The 15,679-nt window shown below is 38.4% G+C and overlaps 1 protein-coding gene across 9 annotated transcripts in view; it reads right to left on the reverse strand.

Moving 5' to 3' along the window:
- Nucleotides 1-15,679, reverse strand: part of SMC1B (structural maintenance of chromosomes 1B) — an 87,268-nt gene that overhangs the window by 24,215 nt on the left and 47,374 nt on the right. For all 9 annotated transcript variants that reach the window (XM_045466531.1, XM_045466536.1, XM_045466535.1 and 6 more), the window contains 4 exons: nt 11,405-11,551; nt 3,647-3,784; nt 3,256-3,372; nt 1,748-1,854 (listed from right to left, as the gene is read on the reverse strand). In XM_045466531.1, the coding sequence (XP_045322487.1) occupies nt 1,748-1,854; nt 3,256-3,372; nt 3,647-3,784; nt 11,405-11,551 (509 nt within the window). The remainder of the gene's footprint in view (nt 1-1,747; nt 1,855-3,255; nt 3,373-3,646; nt 3,785-11,404; nt 11,552-15,679) is intronic.

The raw sequence follows: 15,679 nt of genomic DNA on the forward strand, positions 1-15,679 counted from the left end.
TCCCTGGTAGTTTCTATATAGAAAGGCTACTAATTTTAAAATTAATTTTTATATTAATTTTTAATTTAAAATTTTCATATTAATATTTGTATTCGGCCACATTACTAAATGCTTTTTTGTTTCTAACAGTTTTCTAGGAATTTCAATTTCGAATCTGTTTTCTAGGAATTTCTAGATATATATCATATAACCTGCCAACAGTGGAAGTTTTGTTTCCTCCTTTGCAAATGTTTATGCCTTATTTATATTTTTTGTCTAACTCTATTGACTATTATTTCTAGGAGCACATTAGGTAACGGTGATACTGAATATTCTTCTCATTTCTAATTTTACTAGGAATACTTCTAGTGTTTTCCAACGTTACTCATGAAAACATAATGCTGATTTAGGATAAGGTATATTTTCTCATATTACAGATACCTACTCGCATTTTAAGAATTTCAAATCAAGAATGGATGCTGAATTCTGTCTAGCTCTCTTAATCATTTCTAGAGTTGATTGATTTTTTCCCCTTTGATCATTAATATGGCAAATTATAGCAATAATCCCTGATACAGAACCATCCTTTTATTTCTAGAATGAAATCTACACTGATAATGGTGGAGTATTTTGCTGTTGTTGTTGCACTGCCTGTTTCCTTTTAAAACTTATTTGGTTATTTATAGGTAGGAATGATTTATACCTTTTTTGGATTTTTTGCATCAATATTACTCAATATTATATTATGTTCATTTAATAAAAAGATGTTCATTTAATAAAACTTCCTCGGGGGTGCCTGGGTGGCGCAGTCGGTTAAGCGTCCGACTTCAGCCAGGTCACGATCTCGCGGTCCGTGAGTTCGAGCCCCGCGTCGGGCTCTGGGCCATGGCTCAGAGCCTGGAGCCTGTTTCCAATTGTGTGTCTCCCTCTCTCTCTGCCCCTCCCCCGTTCATGCTCTCTCTCTGTCCCAAAAATAAATAAACGTTGAAAAAAAAAAAAAAAAAAAAAAAAAAAAAACTTCCTCTTCTATACCATGAAGAAGTTTAAATATTGAACATTCGTTTAAATGTTAAATGTTGAAGTTCCTTATGCCTTTAAAGTTTGCTGGGATGATTCATTTGTGAAACCATACATGCCTGGTGAATTTGGGGAAGGGTGTGGTGGGCAGAAAGCTTTTTTACTTTCCTTTCTTATGGTAACTGACTTCCTCAGATTTTTCTATCCTGGTAATATGTTATTTCTTGAAAATTACAAATTATATCCATATACATGGAAATTTACAGAGAAATAAGTAAATTAGTGCCTTATTATTCTTTTAATAACTACTATGTTTGTGTAAGTATATCCTCATTCTCTTATTTCGTATATTTATGCTTTCTCTCTTTAAAAAGTTACTGAATAGGGGCGCCTGGGTGGCTCAGTCAGTTGAGCTACCGACTTAGGCTCAGGTCATGATCTCACAGTTTGTGAGTTTGAGCCCCGCATCGGGCTCTGTGCTGACAGCTCGGAGCCTGGAGCCTGCCTCGGATTCTGTGTCTCCCTCTCTCTCTGCCCCTCCCCACTCATGCTCTGTCTCTCTCTGTCAGAAATAAACATTAAAAAAAAGTTACTGAATAAAAGAATTCTATATAAGAATATGAATGTTTACTAGATATTTCTTGATGAACTGAAATAAGGATTCGTTCAGGCACAATTCCCTTAAATTAAGAAATAATAGTTACGTTTATATATGTGTAAGTTGCTTACTAACATCTTCTGATAAAAATACCTTTTTTGATCAATTTCTTGTTGCTGTTTAACATGTTTCTTCTCAAATTCACGAATATTTTCCACACCAATTTCTTCACAGAAGTGTTGGAAAATATCATCTTCGACCTTTTAAATTATTTCAAAACAACTGGTTTAATAATTAATCTTTAGAAAGTATATAGACAATGCTTAAATCTAAATTCTTCCCACCAAGAACTTCCTGTATTAGGCTAAATACGAATCTGAAAAGCATTATTGTACTCTGAGGAGCCAGTGATTTCTTTCTCTTTAACTCCACAAACTACACCCATCTATTTTCAAATTTCTTACTCTAAAAACTAAATAAGAAAGCTCATAATTGGCCTTATTAACGGTTTGGGCTTTATGAAGTGTTTAACAAAATCAGAAATATTTCCTTTACAGTAGCTACACCATAATATAACATTCTACATAAATAAATAAAATATTCTTTATATATAAGTAATGCTAGAGAGTCTTGGGTAATAGAAGCCATGAAGACTGGAACATTGAATTAAGACTCGGAAAGATCTGGAAAAACTAGAATGAGCCAAATCCCAACAAAATAACATTTAACCTCAATATCTTTAAAGCCCTGCATTTATTTATATACAATTACAGGATAAGAGAAACCTGTTGTTTTAAACAGCAGGACATGTTAAAAACTTTCAGGTTTTAGTTGACTGTAAATTAAGCATGAATGTGATATCATTCATGCAGTGGTAAGTTATAATTTACATAACTAGATAATCAAAACTATGGAGAGTTATAGTTCTATGTGTTGAGTCCCATGGTACTCTGTAGAGGTCAGACGATATTTTGACCTTAAACTTTGTTCTGGGCATTGATAAGCAACAGAGAGCCCAGGGGATGGCTGCCAGAGCTGGTCTTAAATCCACGGTAAACATACATGATTAAAGCATTAGGGGTACTTAACCTGGAAAAAAGATAATTAAAGTAACATAAGTGTGGTTTCAAAACCTGTGACACGAGGCAGAACTAAAGCAATGAGTGGAAGTTACTCAGCGATGGTGTGACAGACAACTTTCTCAGGATTAGACAGGATCAACAGCGGGATGAATTAAGCCACAAAGCTCCTGTCGTGTTACCAGCAGAGGCCAGATGACCAAATCTTTGTTGCCCCAGAGGCAAGCACTGTGCCTGGCATATACAATAAACGTTCAAGAAATAATTACTGAGGGAAGAAGTAACTTTAAAAACTAATCTGAATGAAGAGTTCTTTCCTTCTTGCCGTTAAGGGCAGTGGGAGAAGAAAAAGGCTCTCATTTTTACAACGGGCAAGAAGAGAGCAGGAGTAAGTATGCACTGGTCATGACCTCTCGAGAGGTGCTGCAGTGGTTCTCCCAAGCCACAAACTCATTTGGCAGACCAATAAAGCCAGGCACTTAACGAACTGCTTTAGTGTATGTGCCAAGAAGCCCTAGATCCGGTATCTGGTTGAGAACTCTACTTGACATGCCAATCGGTCATAAATACGCGCTGCGCGACCTTGTCTATCTCCTCTTGAAACTCTTCGATTCGTTGTTGCCGTTCTCTCACACCTTCACTCAACATGGCACATTGAGACTCAATGTTCAGCAGCTCACTCTGTAGCTGAGATTGCTCCTAATTACGAAAGAGAAAATTTTCTTTTTAAAATAGCTGTTTTAGCTTTAGATGGTGAAGCAAAAAAAGGTGACAGGAATCTTTTGGAATAAAGAGGGAATCCATGAGATAAGGTAACTGCAGGCACACCTGTATATCCAGATTAACAACCATAAAAATATAATCTCAATCATGGGATAAAGTGTAGAAATTACATGGTGTGATAGATCCAGAATTCCTGAAATTCTCTGTCCTGGTTCTAATCTCCACCAAGTTTTATGTAAGCCCACATTACCCGGTAAAAAGCAGCAAGTTGCTTCTTTTTAATCATCTCTAGTTCACTCTGGGAATATTTGAGTCGTGTACGAGTTCCTTGTACTAGAGTCTGTATTTGTTTCAAGTCAGCTTCCTTGCGAAGTATCTTCATTAGATCCTAACAAGGGAGAGAAACATGAGAACATTTTATAAGAGAACAGCACTTTCATTTGCCAGTGATCTCATAATTCACTGATTTTTATAACCACACCCACGCCCCACCTTCGCTTCTTTCCTTTTTAAAATTTATTTGAGAGAGAGGGAGAAAGAGAGAGAGGGAGAGCCGGCAGAGGGGAGCAGAGAGAGAGAGAGAGAGAGGGAGGGAGAGAGAGAGAGAATCCCAAGCAGGCTCCACACCAGCAGGGCTGAGCCCGATGCAGGGCTCAAACTCACAAACAGTGAGACTGTGACCTGAGCCAAAATCAAGAGTCAGACGCTTAACCGATGGAGCCCCCCAGGCACTCCCCATCTTCCCTTCTTCTGATAAGAGACTGGCAACTAAGTACACAAGCCATCCGGAGTGCCCACGATGCCCTACGACAAGCACCCTCAAAAACTAACACACTTCCGAACAGGAAACAGAAATGAAAAACGAGGAATGGGAAGCGTGTGTTCCATACAAGGCACGTAAGCGGCTGAAATGGGATCAGCCTTGCTTTTAGCGCATCCCCTTCCTCCTTCGCCCACCCTATTACTCAAGCAGATTAACTTCCTAGTATATGTCCTTCTGTATTTTCCTCCTAGTCTTTACGTGAATATATGCGTACACAGAGTCACTCGTTTTACAAGTTTAGAATCATATTGCATATGTGTTTCTGCCTCCTGTTTTTCTCCGTTACTCACAAAAGTCAACTGATAAAGCTCTAGATCAATTCTTTCAATGGCTGTGTATTATTCCAGAGTGTACCTGTACCAAAATTATCCAACTGTTCTCTTAATGATGGGCTGGGCTTCTGCCACTGCCAGCAGCTGCAACAACATACTTGTATGTACACCATTAAGTGTTCACGTTTTCATTTCCACACAGTAGATCCTCAGGGTGCGATCAAGGGGTCAAATGTGTTCACGAGTTTAACAGCAGCTACCGCTGCTTTGCCAAAGGCTAGAACTCTCCTTTCCATAAATAACGGAGGAGTACATGTTTCTTTACTTCTCCTCCAGCATTTATATGTATTTCCAAGCCTTACGGATAGGTATGAAGTAATCTGAATTTGCTTTGTATTCCCTTGAGTGCTATATTCTATACTGAGCATTTTTTCATGTTTATTGGCCAATGGACAACTTCTTTCCACGAACTGTCTAATCTTATCCTTTCCCCAGATGTTCTATCGTGTCTTTTTCATGTCAACTTGGAAAGAACTCTTTGATAAGCAGAGAACCTAGTCTTCATTTTAAACTTAAAAAACTGTATACGATGGGTTTTATCCTCATTTAACTTTTTTACATTCAGGCTTTTAATCTGGAATTTATTTTTGTGTTATAACAGGGGGCATAGGATTACTTTCTCTAGATATGCCAATGCCATTTACTAAATCATCTATCCTTTTCCCACCAAACTGAAACATCTCTTTGTTGTACACTAAGTTGTCAGTATACTGGGAGTATTTCTGGAATTCCTCTTCTGTTTCATTAATCTGTCCATCCCTATGTCAATACTACATCAGCTTGACTGCAATGGCTTCTCATGGTATTCTGTACACCAGCAAGAGAAGTTCTACCTTCCCCACTTTTGTCACATATTTTCTTTTACTAATCTTAGGGAATTCTTCATTTGTAAAAATTAGAACGTCATTTTATCAAGTTAAAAAGTCCGCAATAAGGGGCACCTGGGTGGTTCAGATAGTTAAGCGTCTGACTTCAGCTCACGTCATGATCTTGTGGTTTGTGGATCTGAGCCCCGCCTTGGGCTCTGGGCTGACAGCTCAGAGCCTGGAGCCTGCTTCGAATTGTGTGTGTGTCTCTCTCTCTCTGCCCCTCTCCTGCTCACCTCTGCCCCCCTCTCTCTAAGATAAGTAACATTTCAAAAAGTTTAAAAAGAGATTCTATGTTTAAAAAAATCCTCAATAACATTAAAATTTCTTTTTCAATGTTTATTTTTGAGAGCGAGCAAGCAAGCATGAATGGGGGAGGGCAGAGAGAAAGGGAGACACAGAATCTGAAGCAGGCTCCAGGCTCCTAGCTGTCAGCACAGAGCCCGATGAGGGGCTCGAACTCACAAACCTGTGAGATTGTGACCTGAGCTGAAGTCGGATGCTTAACCAACTGAGCCACCCAGGCACCCCTCCTCAATAATATTTTAATTAAAATTGTATTTAGTTTTATATTAATTAGAAGATTTCTAACCCAAGAATATAGTATGCCTTTCCTCTTTGTGTTTTTCATTAAGATTTATTTTCTAGAAAATTTTTTTAATCTTTATTTATTTGAGAGAGAGAGAGAGAGAGAGAGAGCGCACAAGTTGGGAAGGGGCAGAGACAGAGAGGGAGAGAGAACTCCAAGCAGGCTCTGTGCTGTTCACGCAGAGACCAACGTGGGACTTGAACCCATGAACCCTGAGATCACAGCCTGAGCTAAGATGGAGAGTAGGACGCTTAACCGACTGAGCCACCCAGGTGCCCCAGTTACTGTGTCTTTAGGTTTACAGTTATTCCTATTGTGAGAATCTTTTCCCACTTTTAGATGTTTTTTGATAATCCAGAGAAAAACTAGAGTTTTGTTTATCTACATAGCCCTCCCATTAGCTTATTAAATCTAGCAGTTTCAAAACTATAATCCTATTATCAGCAAAAAGTTAGTTTTTTTCTTTTCACAGATTTATACAAATTTCATTTGTGCCTAACTATATTTACCATAATTTCCAAGACCACATTATATAATAATGTTGATAATAGATATCTCAGTCTACTTCCTAATTTTAACATGGCTTTAATGTTTCACCATTTAACCAATTACACCTGTTAGGTTTGGGTAAAAGCTATTTATTTAAATCATTTCCACCATTTACTCTTTTAGTTAGCACTTTAATTAGAGCTACCTGAACTTTACCAAATACATTTTTACATATAATGATACGATTTTTCTCCTGCCTTCGATTTGTTATTATAATGGATTATGTTGATTGATCACTTAATATTGAAATGCCCATGTTTTCCTGGAACAAATGCTATTCAGGCAGATGTATTTTTCTGTTACTACATTACTGAATTCTCTATATTGATATTTAATTTGAGAATTATGCATTTATATTCACAGCAGAAGTCATTTCCCAGTTTTATTTTTTTGTATTATCTTCATAATATTTGAAATTTAAGTTATACTAACTTTATAAAATAAGCTGGCAAGTTTCCGTCCTTTTCTATAATCTAGAATGCCTTAGTGAAGATTAGAATTATATTAGAAGTCACCTGGAAACCCACGAGGCCCAGAATCTTTGTTTCAATTGTGGTGAAACACATCTAACATTCACCATCTTTACCATTTTCAAGTGTGCAGTTCAGTGGTGTCTAAGTTGCATGTCTGTTGTTGTGTGGCCCTTGTCCAGAAGTCTTTTCATCTTGTAAAACTAAAACTTTTGCCCACTGAAGAACTTTATGCTCAGTGAACAACAGTCCGTTCTCCCCACTCCCTAGCCCCGGCACCTGGCAGTCTACTTTCTGTCTCTATGAATCTGACTACTCTAGGGGCCTCATGTACGTGGAATCCTACAGTGTTCGTCTTTTTGCGACTGGCTTATTTCATGTAGCATCATGTCCTCAGGTTCATCCACTGTGTAGCATGTGTTGGAATTTCCTCCCTTTTTAAGGATGAGTATTTCACTGAATGTACAGGACACATTTGTTTGTCCATTCATCCGGCGATGAACACTTGGGTCGCTTCTGCTTTTTGTCTATTGTGAATAATACCGTTAGGAACATGGGTGTACAACTATCTCTTCTAGACCCTGCTTTCAATTCCTTGGAGTATATACCCAGAAGCAGAATTACTGATCATACAATGATTCTAGTTTGAATGTTTAAAGGAGCCACCATACTGTCTTCCACAGCTGCTGTCTATTTTACATTCTGGGCGTGTTTATTCAATGGTGGGTCACCCAGCTAGCAGTGGCTTAAAGAAAATGTGGGTTTATTTTTCTCACACAAAAGCAGTGTGATGCAGGCTGATGCAGTTCCTCAACAACGGCATCTAACTTTTAGTTTCTTAGTACAGTGGCTTTATCCTCATGCTTGCTGCCTCTTGGTGCAAGATGGCTGCTGCCTCCCCAGGCCTCTTGACTGAATTCCGGTAAGGAAGAAGAAAACGCAAGTGACAATACCAATAATTCCATCTGTATCTCTAAAACGGTCACGTGGCCACTGGTAGCTACAATGAAACTTAGGAAATCAAGTTGTCTTAGTTTTTTTATGATTCTGTAATAAAGCCAACCAAGAAAGGAAGATGTTATGGATGGGGCCTGGCCAGCAGACTGCACCACTGCCTAACTTTTCAAATGTCCCACTTCTTTTCTAGTTGGTCGGTCTCTCTGTCTCTCTGTCTGTCTGTCTATCTATCTATCTATCTATCTATCTATCTATCTATCTATGTTTGTGTGTGTGTGTGTGTGTATATATGTATGTATGTATGTATGTATGTATGTATGTATGTATCTACCTATCTTCTTTTAAGTAGGCTTCATACCCAGAACAGAACTCAGTGTGGAGTTTGAACTCACGACCGTGAGATCAAGATTTGAACTGAGATCAAGAGTTGGACACTTAATTGAGCCACCCAGGCGTCCCTATATTTATTTTTATATTTTTAATTATATTTTTCTGAAAATCTTCCATTTCTTTCAGATTTTTGATTTTGTTATTACATAGTTATTTGCTTTTAAGATTCTCTTTAAATGATTTTAAATTTCTCATTTGCAGGCTGTATATTTTTGCCTCTAATTTTTCCTCCCTTTATTAAAATTGCAATTTCTTAGCCTTTCAAAAGAACAGCTTTTAGATTCACTAGTCTTTTTTCTATTTTGACTTGTGCTCTAATTAATTTTAGCTTAAAAAATTACATTATAAGTTTTTTCTGTTTATTTTGTGGCTGTTGTTCTAATTTCTTAAAGTAATAAATGCCCTTATATTGAATCTTTCTTCTGAAGGTATTTCCTCTTGATGTAGCTTTTATATGTCTCACAGACTTCCCCTTTACCACTTTACAGACATGTTGTGATTTGCCTTTTCATTACTTCTTTGATCCCAAAACTACCTATAAGTACATTTCTTAATTTCTATGCAAACAAAAATTTTTTTAGTTGTTACTTCTAACTTAATTATAATCAAGGTGACCTTTTAAAAAACTATTGAGATTTCTATTATGGACAAGTATATGATCAGTTTTTATAATTGTTTCATGGATATTTTAAGTATCTCACATTTATTGAGTACTTTGATCAGTGTTCTATAAAGTTTACATTTATGCACCCACTTAATCCTCTTAACAGTGCTGTGAAGGTGCTTTGTTACCCCCACTCTCAGTTCAGGGTCCAGGGGAGGAGGCCAACCATAAAGAAATCTGGAAGGTGATAGAAATGTTCTAAATATGATTGTGGGGGCAATTACATGACTACATACAACTGTCAAAACATACTGAATCACACACTTAAAATTGGTGCCTATTACTGTATATAAATTACACCTCATTAAAGCCAACAAAAAGTCACACAATATATTTACAACACATATGACTAAGAATTAATTTACTTATACAAATAATTCTTTTTTTTTTAATGTTTTCTATTATTTATTTTTGAGAGTGAGCGAGCAAGCCAGGGCACACACAAGTGTGGGAGGGGCAGAGAGCAAGAGAGACACACACACAGAATCCGAGGCAGGCTCCAGGCTCCAAGCTGTCAGCGCAGAGCCCTACACAGGGCTCAAACCCACGAACCATGAGATCATGACCTAAGCTGAAGCCGGATGCTTAACCGACTGAGCCACCCAGGTGCCCCGAAAATAATTCTTAAAGTAGGTAATAAAATAACAAGCAGCCTAATAGAAAAATGTGCACAAGAAATAAGTACTTTATAGCAAAAATTACAAAGAACCAATGAATATATGAGGAAATGCTCAACCTCAGTTATAATTTAAGAAATGCATATTCAAACAATCAGATATTTTTTTTTAACCAATCAGATTGGCAAAGATTAAAATATCTGTTAATATCCAATGTTGCCCTCTAGGGATATACACATTCTACTATAGGTTTTCTTTTGATGGGAATTTAGTAACATACATACCCTTAGACCTGGAAATTCCACTTACAGGAATTCATCTTAGAGGTGTATTTATACAAAGATATTTTATTTATTTATCTACTGTTTATTTTTGAGAGAGACAGAGCGTGAGCAGGGGAGGGGCAGAGAGCGAGGGAGACACAGAATCCAAAGCAGGCTCCAGGCTCTGAGCCGTCAGCACAGAGCCCAATGCGGGGCTCAAACTCACAGACCGTGAGATCATGCCCTGAGCTGAAGTCGGACGCTTAACTGTATGAGCCATCCAGGCACCCCCAAATAAAGGTATTTTAAAGAATAACAACAAACATGTATACAGTACTCACACATGCCAGATACCATTTTAAGTATTTTAACTGGATCATCTGATTTAATCCTTAAAATAACCCTAAAAGGAAGGTACTTTTATTCTCCCCATTTTACAGGCAGGAAAACTAAGATACAATGGGGTTAGTTATCTTGCCCAAGGTCATACTGCCAGCAAGTGGCAGAGCCAGGATTCAAACTCAGGCAGTGTGGCTACAGAATTTATCCTCCTAGGTACTTTGGTTTTCATCCTCTAAAGAACATGTAATGAGGGGCACCTGGGTAGCTCAGTTGGTTAAGCGTCCAATTCTTGACTTCGTCTCAGGTCACGATTTCCCAGTTCGTGAGTTCGAGCCTTGCATCAGGCTCTGTGCTGACAGTGCGGAACCTGCTTGGGATTCTGTCTCCCTCCCTCTCAGCCCCTCCTCCACTTGCTCTCTCTCTCTCTCTCAAAGTAAATAAAAATAAACTTAAAAAAATTTTTTAAAAATGTATAATGATGCATCATTTGTAATAGCAAAAACCAACACATCCATTATTGGAGACTGGTGCAATAAACACAATCTATATAATGAAATACCAGGCAGGATTCATTAAAAATAAGTGGTTCTCCGGGAGCCTGGGTGGCTCAGTCGGTTAAGCGTCCGACTTCCGGCTCGGGTCATGATCTCGTGAGTTCGAGCCCCGCGTCGGGCTCTGTGCTGACAGCTTGGAGCCTGGAGCCTGCTTCGGATCCTGTGTCTCCCTCTCTCTCTGCCCCACCCCCGCTCTCATTCTTTCTCCCCGCCAAAATAAATAATAAACATTTAAAATAAAAAAGTCATTCTCTGTATGCTAAGATGAAAACATGTCCGTGTCATAACATTAAATGAAAAAGCTTGTTGCAAACATTATTTGTAGCAAAAGTCTATCATAAAACAAGTAGGAAAAATAATATATATACTTACATATACAGAGAAAATTTCCAGAGGCTATATATCAGACTGTGTTTAGCAAATATCACAGAGATGTAAGGATAGGTAAGAGAAAGATTTTTATATTTTAATTTATTCTATTTTGCTTTACTTGAATTTTTTTAAGCAGGCATAGTCCTTGTATTAGTCCAAAAATGTTTAAAAACACAATTACTCTCCTTAGTATGCCACAATGTCTACAGCATGGGCTTACCTTTAATTCCTGGATCAGCTGGGTTCTTCTGTCTCTTAAGTTCTTTATCTCCTTCTCATCCCAGCATCTAGCCTTGTATTTTAAGTCACTTGATCCTCCAGAGATCACCCCAGATTTTAAAAATAATGTTCCATCAAGAGCTACTGTCTGTAAAATTAAAAACATTTTATCCTGGAGAGATGTACATAAGGAAGATAAAGATTGGACATAATATGGAAATTTTTCCAGCTGAGAATTTATAGATGAGAAAAACCACTTAATGAAATTTATGAATCAAATACCCAACTTATGAAGGGACAGATACTAGCCAATAAATGAAGCACAAATACAAGTCCTGTTTTGCTAAGGCCCAAAGCAATTCTAGGCAACAGATTAGCAGCAATTAAAAAGTTTCAAAGTAAATTGTACATTAGTTCCAAACATATTCAATAATGAGAGGCAAATTTGGTATCAAATAGTTTGCATTATATATTCCTGTGTTTTGAAGAATTTCTTACCACATGCCAGTGGCATATTATGAAAACAGCCTTAGATACCAAGCATATCACATTCTCCCCGATGCAAATGAAACCGGGAGGAAGAAAAAAATTTAAAGAGTCAGAGGTACAAAATAGCTTCAAGTTTATAGTCCAGTGAGTAATCATATGCTTTATGCAGTAAATGATTCTCAGTGTTTTGCAAATGTTTCTAATTATTTGGTGAAAGCAGGTGCAGACCAACTGTGTAAGACTAAAACCATGCAATGTGAGCTTTAAAAAAAAAAAAAAAAAAAAAGAAGTCAACAAATAGGAATCTCATTCATTCCTTCATTCAGACAAACATTCCCTGCGTGCTACTGTGTTTGAGACGTTCCATACCGGGGACCAGAGTGACCAAAGAAGTGACATATGGTACTGACCCTCAGCAAATCACTCTTGTGGGGAAAAGAAACATATCATTACAACATAAAGCGATGCGAAGCTAGAATCATACTCAGAATAATCTGGAAGCATAAAACTGGAGGATTCCAACCCAGCTGCTCTGCAGAAGGCTTCCTGAAGAGGCGAAGGCTTCCACTGTATCTTATCAGAGGAACTAGTTAGACGTAACTAGCTATATTTACCAGAAAACTCAGTTTATTTCTGTCTCACAATTACAGAGGTACGCGTTCCAGGGTTTTTATGGTGACTCCAGAGTTAACAAAAACCCAGACTCCTGATAGAATATTGCTGTACCATCCTTAGTATTTGGATCACTCTTCAAGGGAGACAGCCTTGTTATTTTCTGGAAGGCTTCAGGGGCTCCTTTCCTTCCCAACTGTCGGCTTGGCAATGAGTTTGCTCATGGTCTGAAATGGCTCTTGGGGAAAAGCATTACATCTTCACTGGATAGCAACAGCAGTGGCATGGAGACTGAGCTCCTAACGGGAAGCTCTCTCTGAGCGGGAAGGCAGTTTGGGAAGCCCACTGGTACACACCTTGCTGACTCCTCTGACTTCTTCACAACAATGTGCAGTGATATGGAGGCAGCATCCGTCTCTGGGAACACTTTTAGCTCGGGCTATGTCTGCCTGGCCAAACCGTATTTCATTCACACTGAAGGAAAGGTGAAGAACCACATAGGCTCCTCTCCTTTTCTGCTTTTAAGCTCTCCACAAAGCTTACTTTATGTTTACACTATGTGTCACTAGTGATGTGTATGTCTGAATCTCTTACGTGACCGTTTCAAAGTCATCTGGTAGTCCAGGAGAACCCTACAGCTCCAGCTACTGTGTCTATGTTTCACAAAAGGAGGTAAAAGTTCTATTAAGAAACTTTCCTGGCAGGACTACTGATGACTGCCATTTACTTCCAGCTGTCCCTCCTAGATTGTCATGCAGGAAGATCAGGCTTCTGTTAGTAAGGAAAACAGGGAAAGGGATACTAAGCAGGCAACTGCAGTCTCTGACACACACAGGTAGGAGGTAGCCCAGAAAAGGGCGGTGGTGGAATGCAGGCAGCGGGGCACGGACACACAGACTGTGCACACGTGCACGTGTCACAGGGGTGGGATGGAGACAGAGGCAACGTGAGTTTGGAATTCCTAGAAAGTAACGCGACAGTGAAGGAATAGCACAGAGGTACGGCTAGCAGGCAGGGCAGATCGTGGAGCTCTTTGTGTGCCCTCACGGAAAAATGGGGACTGAACACCACTAAGGACCAGGGGGTTTATGGAGGGCGCGGAGGGGATTAACATGGAATGGGATGGTAGCACATAGGAGACAGAAGTGATCAGACATGAGCTTTAAACAGACCATTCTGGCAATTATTTGAAAAACAGACTGGGGGTGCCTGGGTGGCGCAGTCGGTTAAGTGTCCGACTTCAGCCAGGTCACGATCTCGCGGTCCGTGAGTTCGAGCCCCGCGTCGGGCTCTGGGCTGATGGCTCAGAGCCTGGAGCCTGTTTCCGATTCTGTGTCTCCCTCTCTCTCTGCCCCTCCCCCGTTCATGCTCTGTCTCTCTCTGTCCCCAAAATAAATAAACGTTGAAAAAAAAAATTAAAAAAAAAAAAAAAAAAAAAAGAAAAACAGACTGGTCCAATAGACTGGGATTATAGACGTTATGAGGAAATCCTTGGGGAAAAACCAGAACTTCATTTAGCTAGAATAGTGGTACCGAGAATTAAATACAGGAGATCAAGATTTAGAAAGAACATTAATTTAGTTTCAGACATACTGATTTTACAGTGCTTGTAGGCTGGTATTTTATTTACTTATTTATAACGCATATTTTGATTACTTTCTAAAAGAAATTAGATTTTATAAATCATAATAAAGATTATAATAAATATAAATATGCAATAAGATAGCCTCAAATAAATAACTAGAGATAAGAAATTATACTAGGTGGAAAAAGAACCAAATATAATAATCCATAATGAGAAATCACTGAAAAAGAGAAAATGAGAAATCATTGAATTCAATTAAGCAAGCAGAAAAACAAAAATTATTCAATATATGATATTGGGATAGGTAATTAACCATTTAGGGGGAAAAAGCTAATACCTATACCTAATAATACACATCAAAATAAATTTCAGATTAAAATTAAAATACAGAACCGGTACCACCAAAAAACATGAGAAAAATTAAGTAAATATATATTTGATTTTATAGTAAAGGCCCCATTAAACATGTGAAAACAATACTTACAAAAGTTAAGAATGATAGAACTGCTTCCTAAACATATAGCTTATATACCATAGTACGCACTAGGTCTTGCTAGGGTATGGTTGCCAGATTTAGCAAAGAGAGAAGCAGCACACCCAGTTACATGTGAATTTCAGATAAACAATGAAAAAAATTTTAATACAGGTGGTATGTCCAAATGTTTTCTCTGGTAACTCTAGGAGACAAGTTAGGGATGGCTTTCATTTTCCTTTTTGAGCTCTATTTTCCAAAATCTCTGAATTGCACATTTATTAACTTGTATATCTGATATACAAAAACCAAACATAACAGTGAGGAAAAACCTCACCGGGGGCTGGCGTGGAGAGGGGCACAAAGAGCTCTGCGCTAATGAGAATCTGCCATATCGTGCATGGGAGTACAACGCCAGCGCCCTCTTCCCAGCCTCAAGTCAACTTCTCCTCTTTGAGCAGGGGTACAGTTTTCTGAGGCTCTTTTTACTTCATTGCTCGGTTGGCTGCCGCTGTTGTTACTACAACACTTTACTACTGCATAGAATGTGCTCGGCACAGTACAGAGATGCTGTTTAGTTCTATGTTCACAACCCCATTAAGTAGATACTATTTCCATTGTACAGATAGGGACCAAAAGATATTAGGTAACTTGCCTAAGGCCATACACAGGGACCAAAGCCCAAGTTGGTCGAACATCTATCCCCGTGTTCTCACCCACCATGTTATACACTTCCTTCAATTCCAAAAACATTGTGAGCACCAATCACAGAATTATGAATCTTACTTGTTTTAACAGTTTCTAGGTTTATTAAAATAACTTATTTCTTCTCAAGGTAAATGTAATCTCCAACAACCTATTTTCATTTGATTTACAGTCAAATTCCTATTCCAGAGGACTAGAACTTCCAGCCTGCAATTTCCTTCACTTAAATCTTACATTAGTTGGTCAGGGTAGTAATCCTAGTCGGAGGTCACATTCCTGAAAAATACCGTGGCTGGCACAGTTGGGATTTCATGACAGAAGAGTGGGAGGAATTTTTAAATAACACTACATGAAACTTCCAGAGAGTATGTGCTAGAAAAAAATTCTTAGGCATTAAACACTCACTCTGCAGG

This window comes from Leopardus geoffroyi, chromosome B4 (genome assembly GCF_018350155.1).
Source record: "Leopardus geoffroyi isolate Oge1 chromosome B4, O.geoffroyi_Oge1_pat1.0, whole genome shotgun sequence".
Taxonomy (NCBI): Eukaryota; Metazoa; Chordata; class Mammalia; order Carnivora; family Felidae; genus Leopardus; species Leopardus geoffroyi.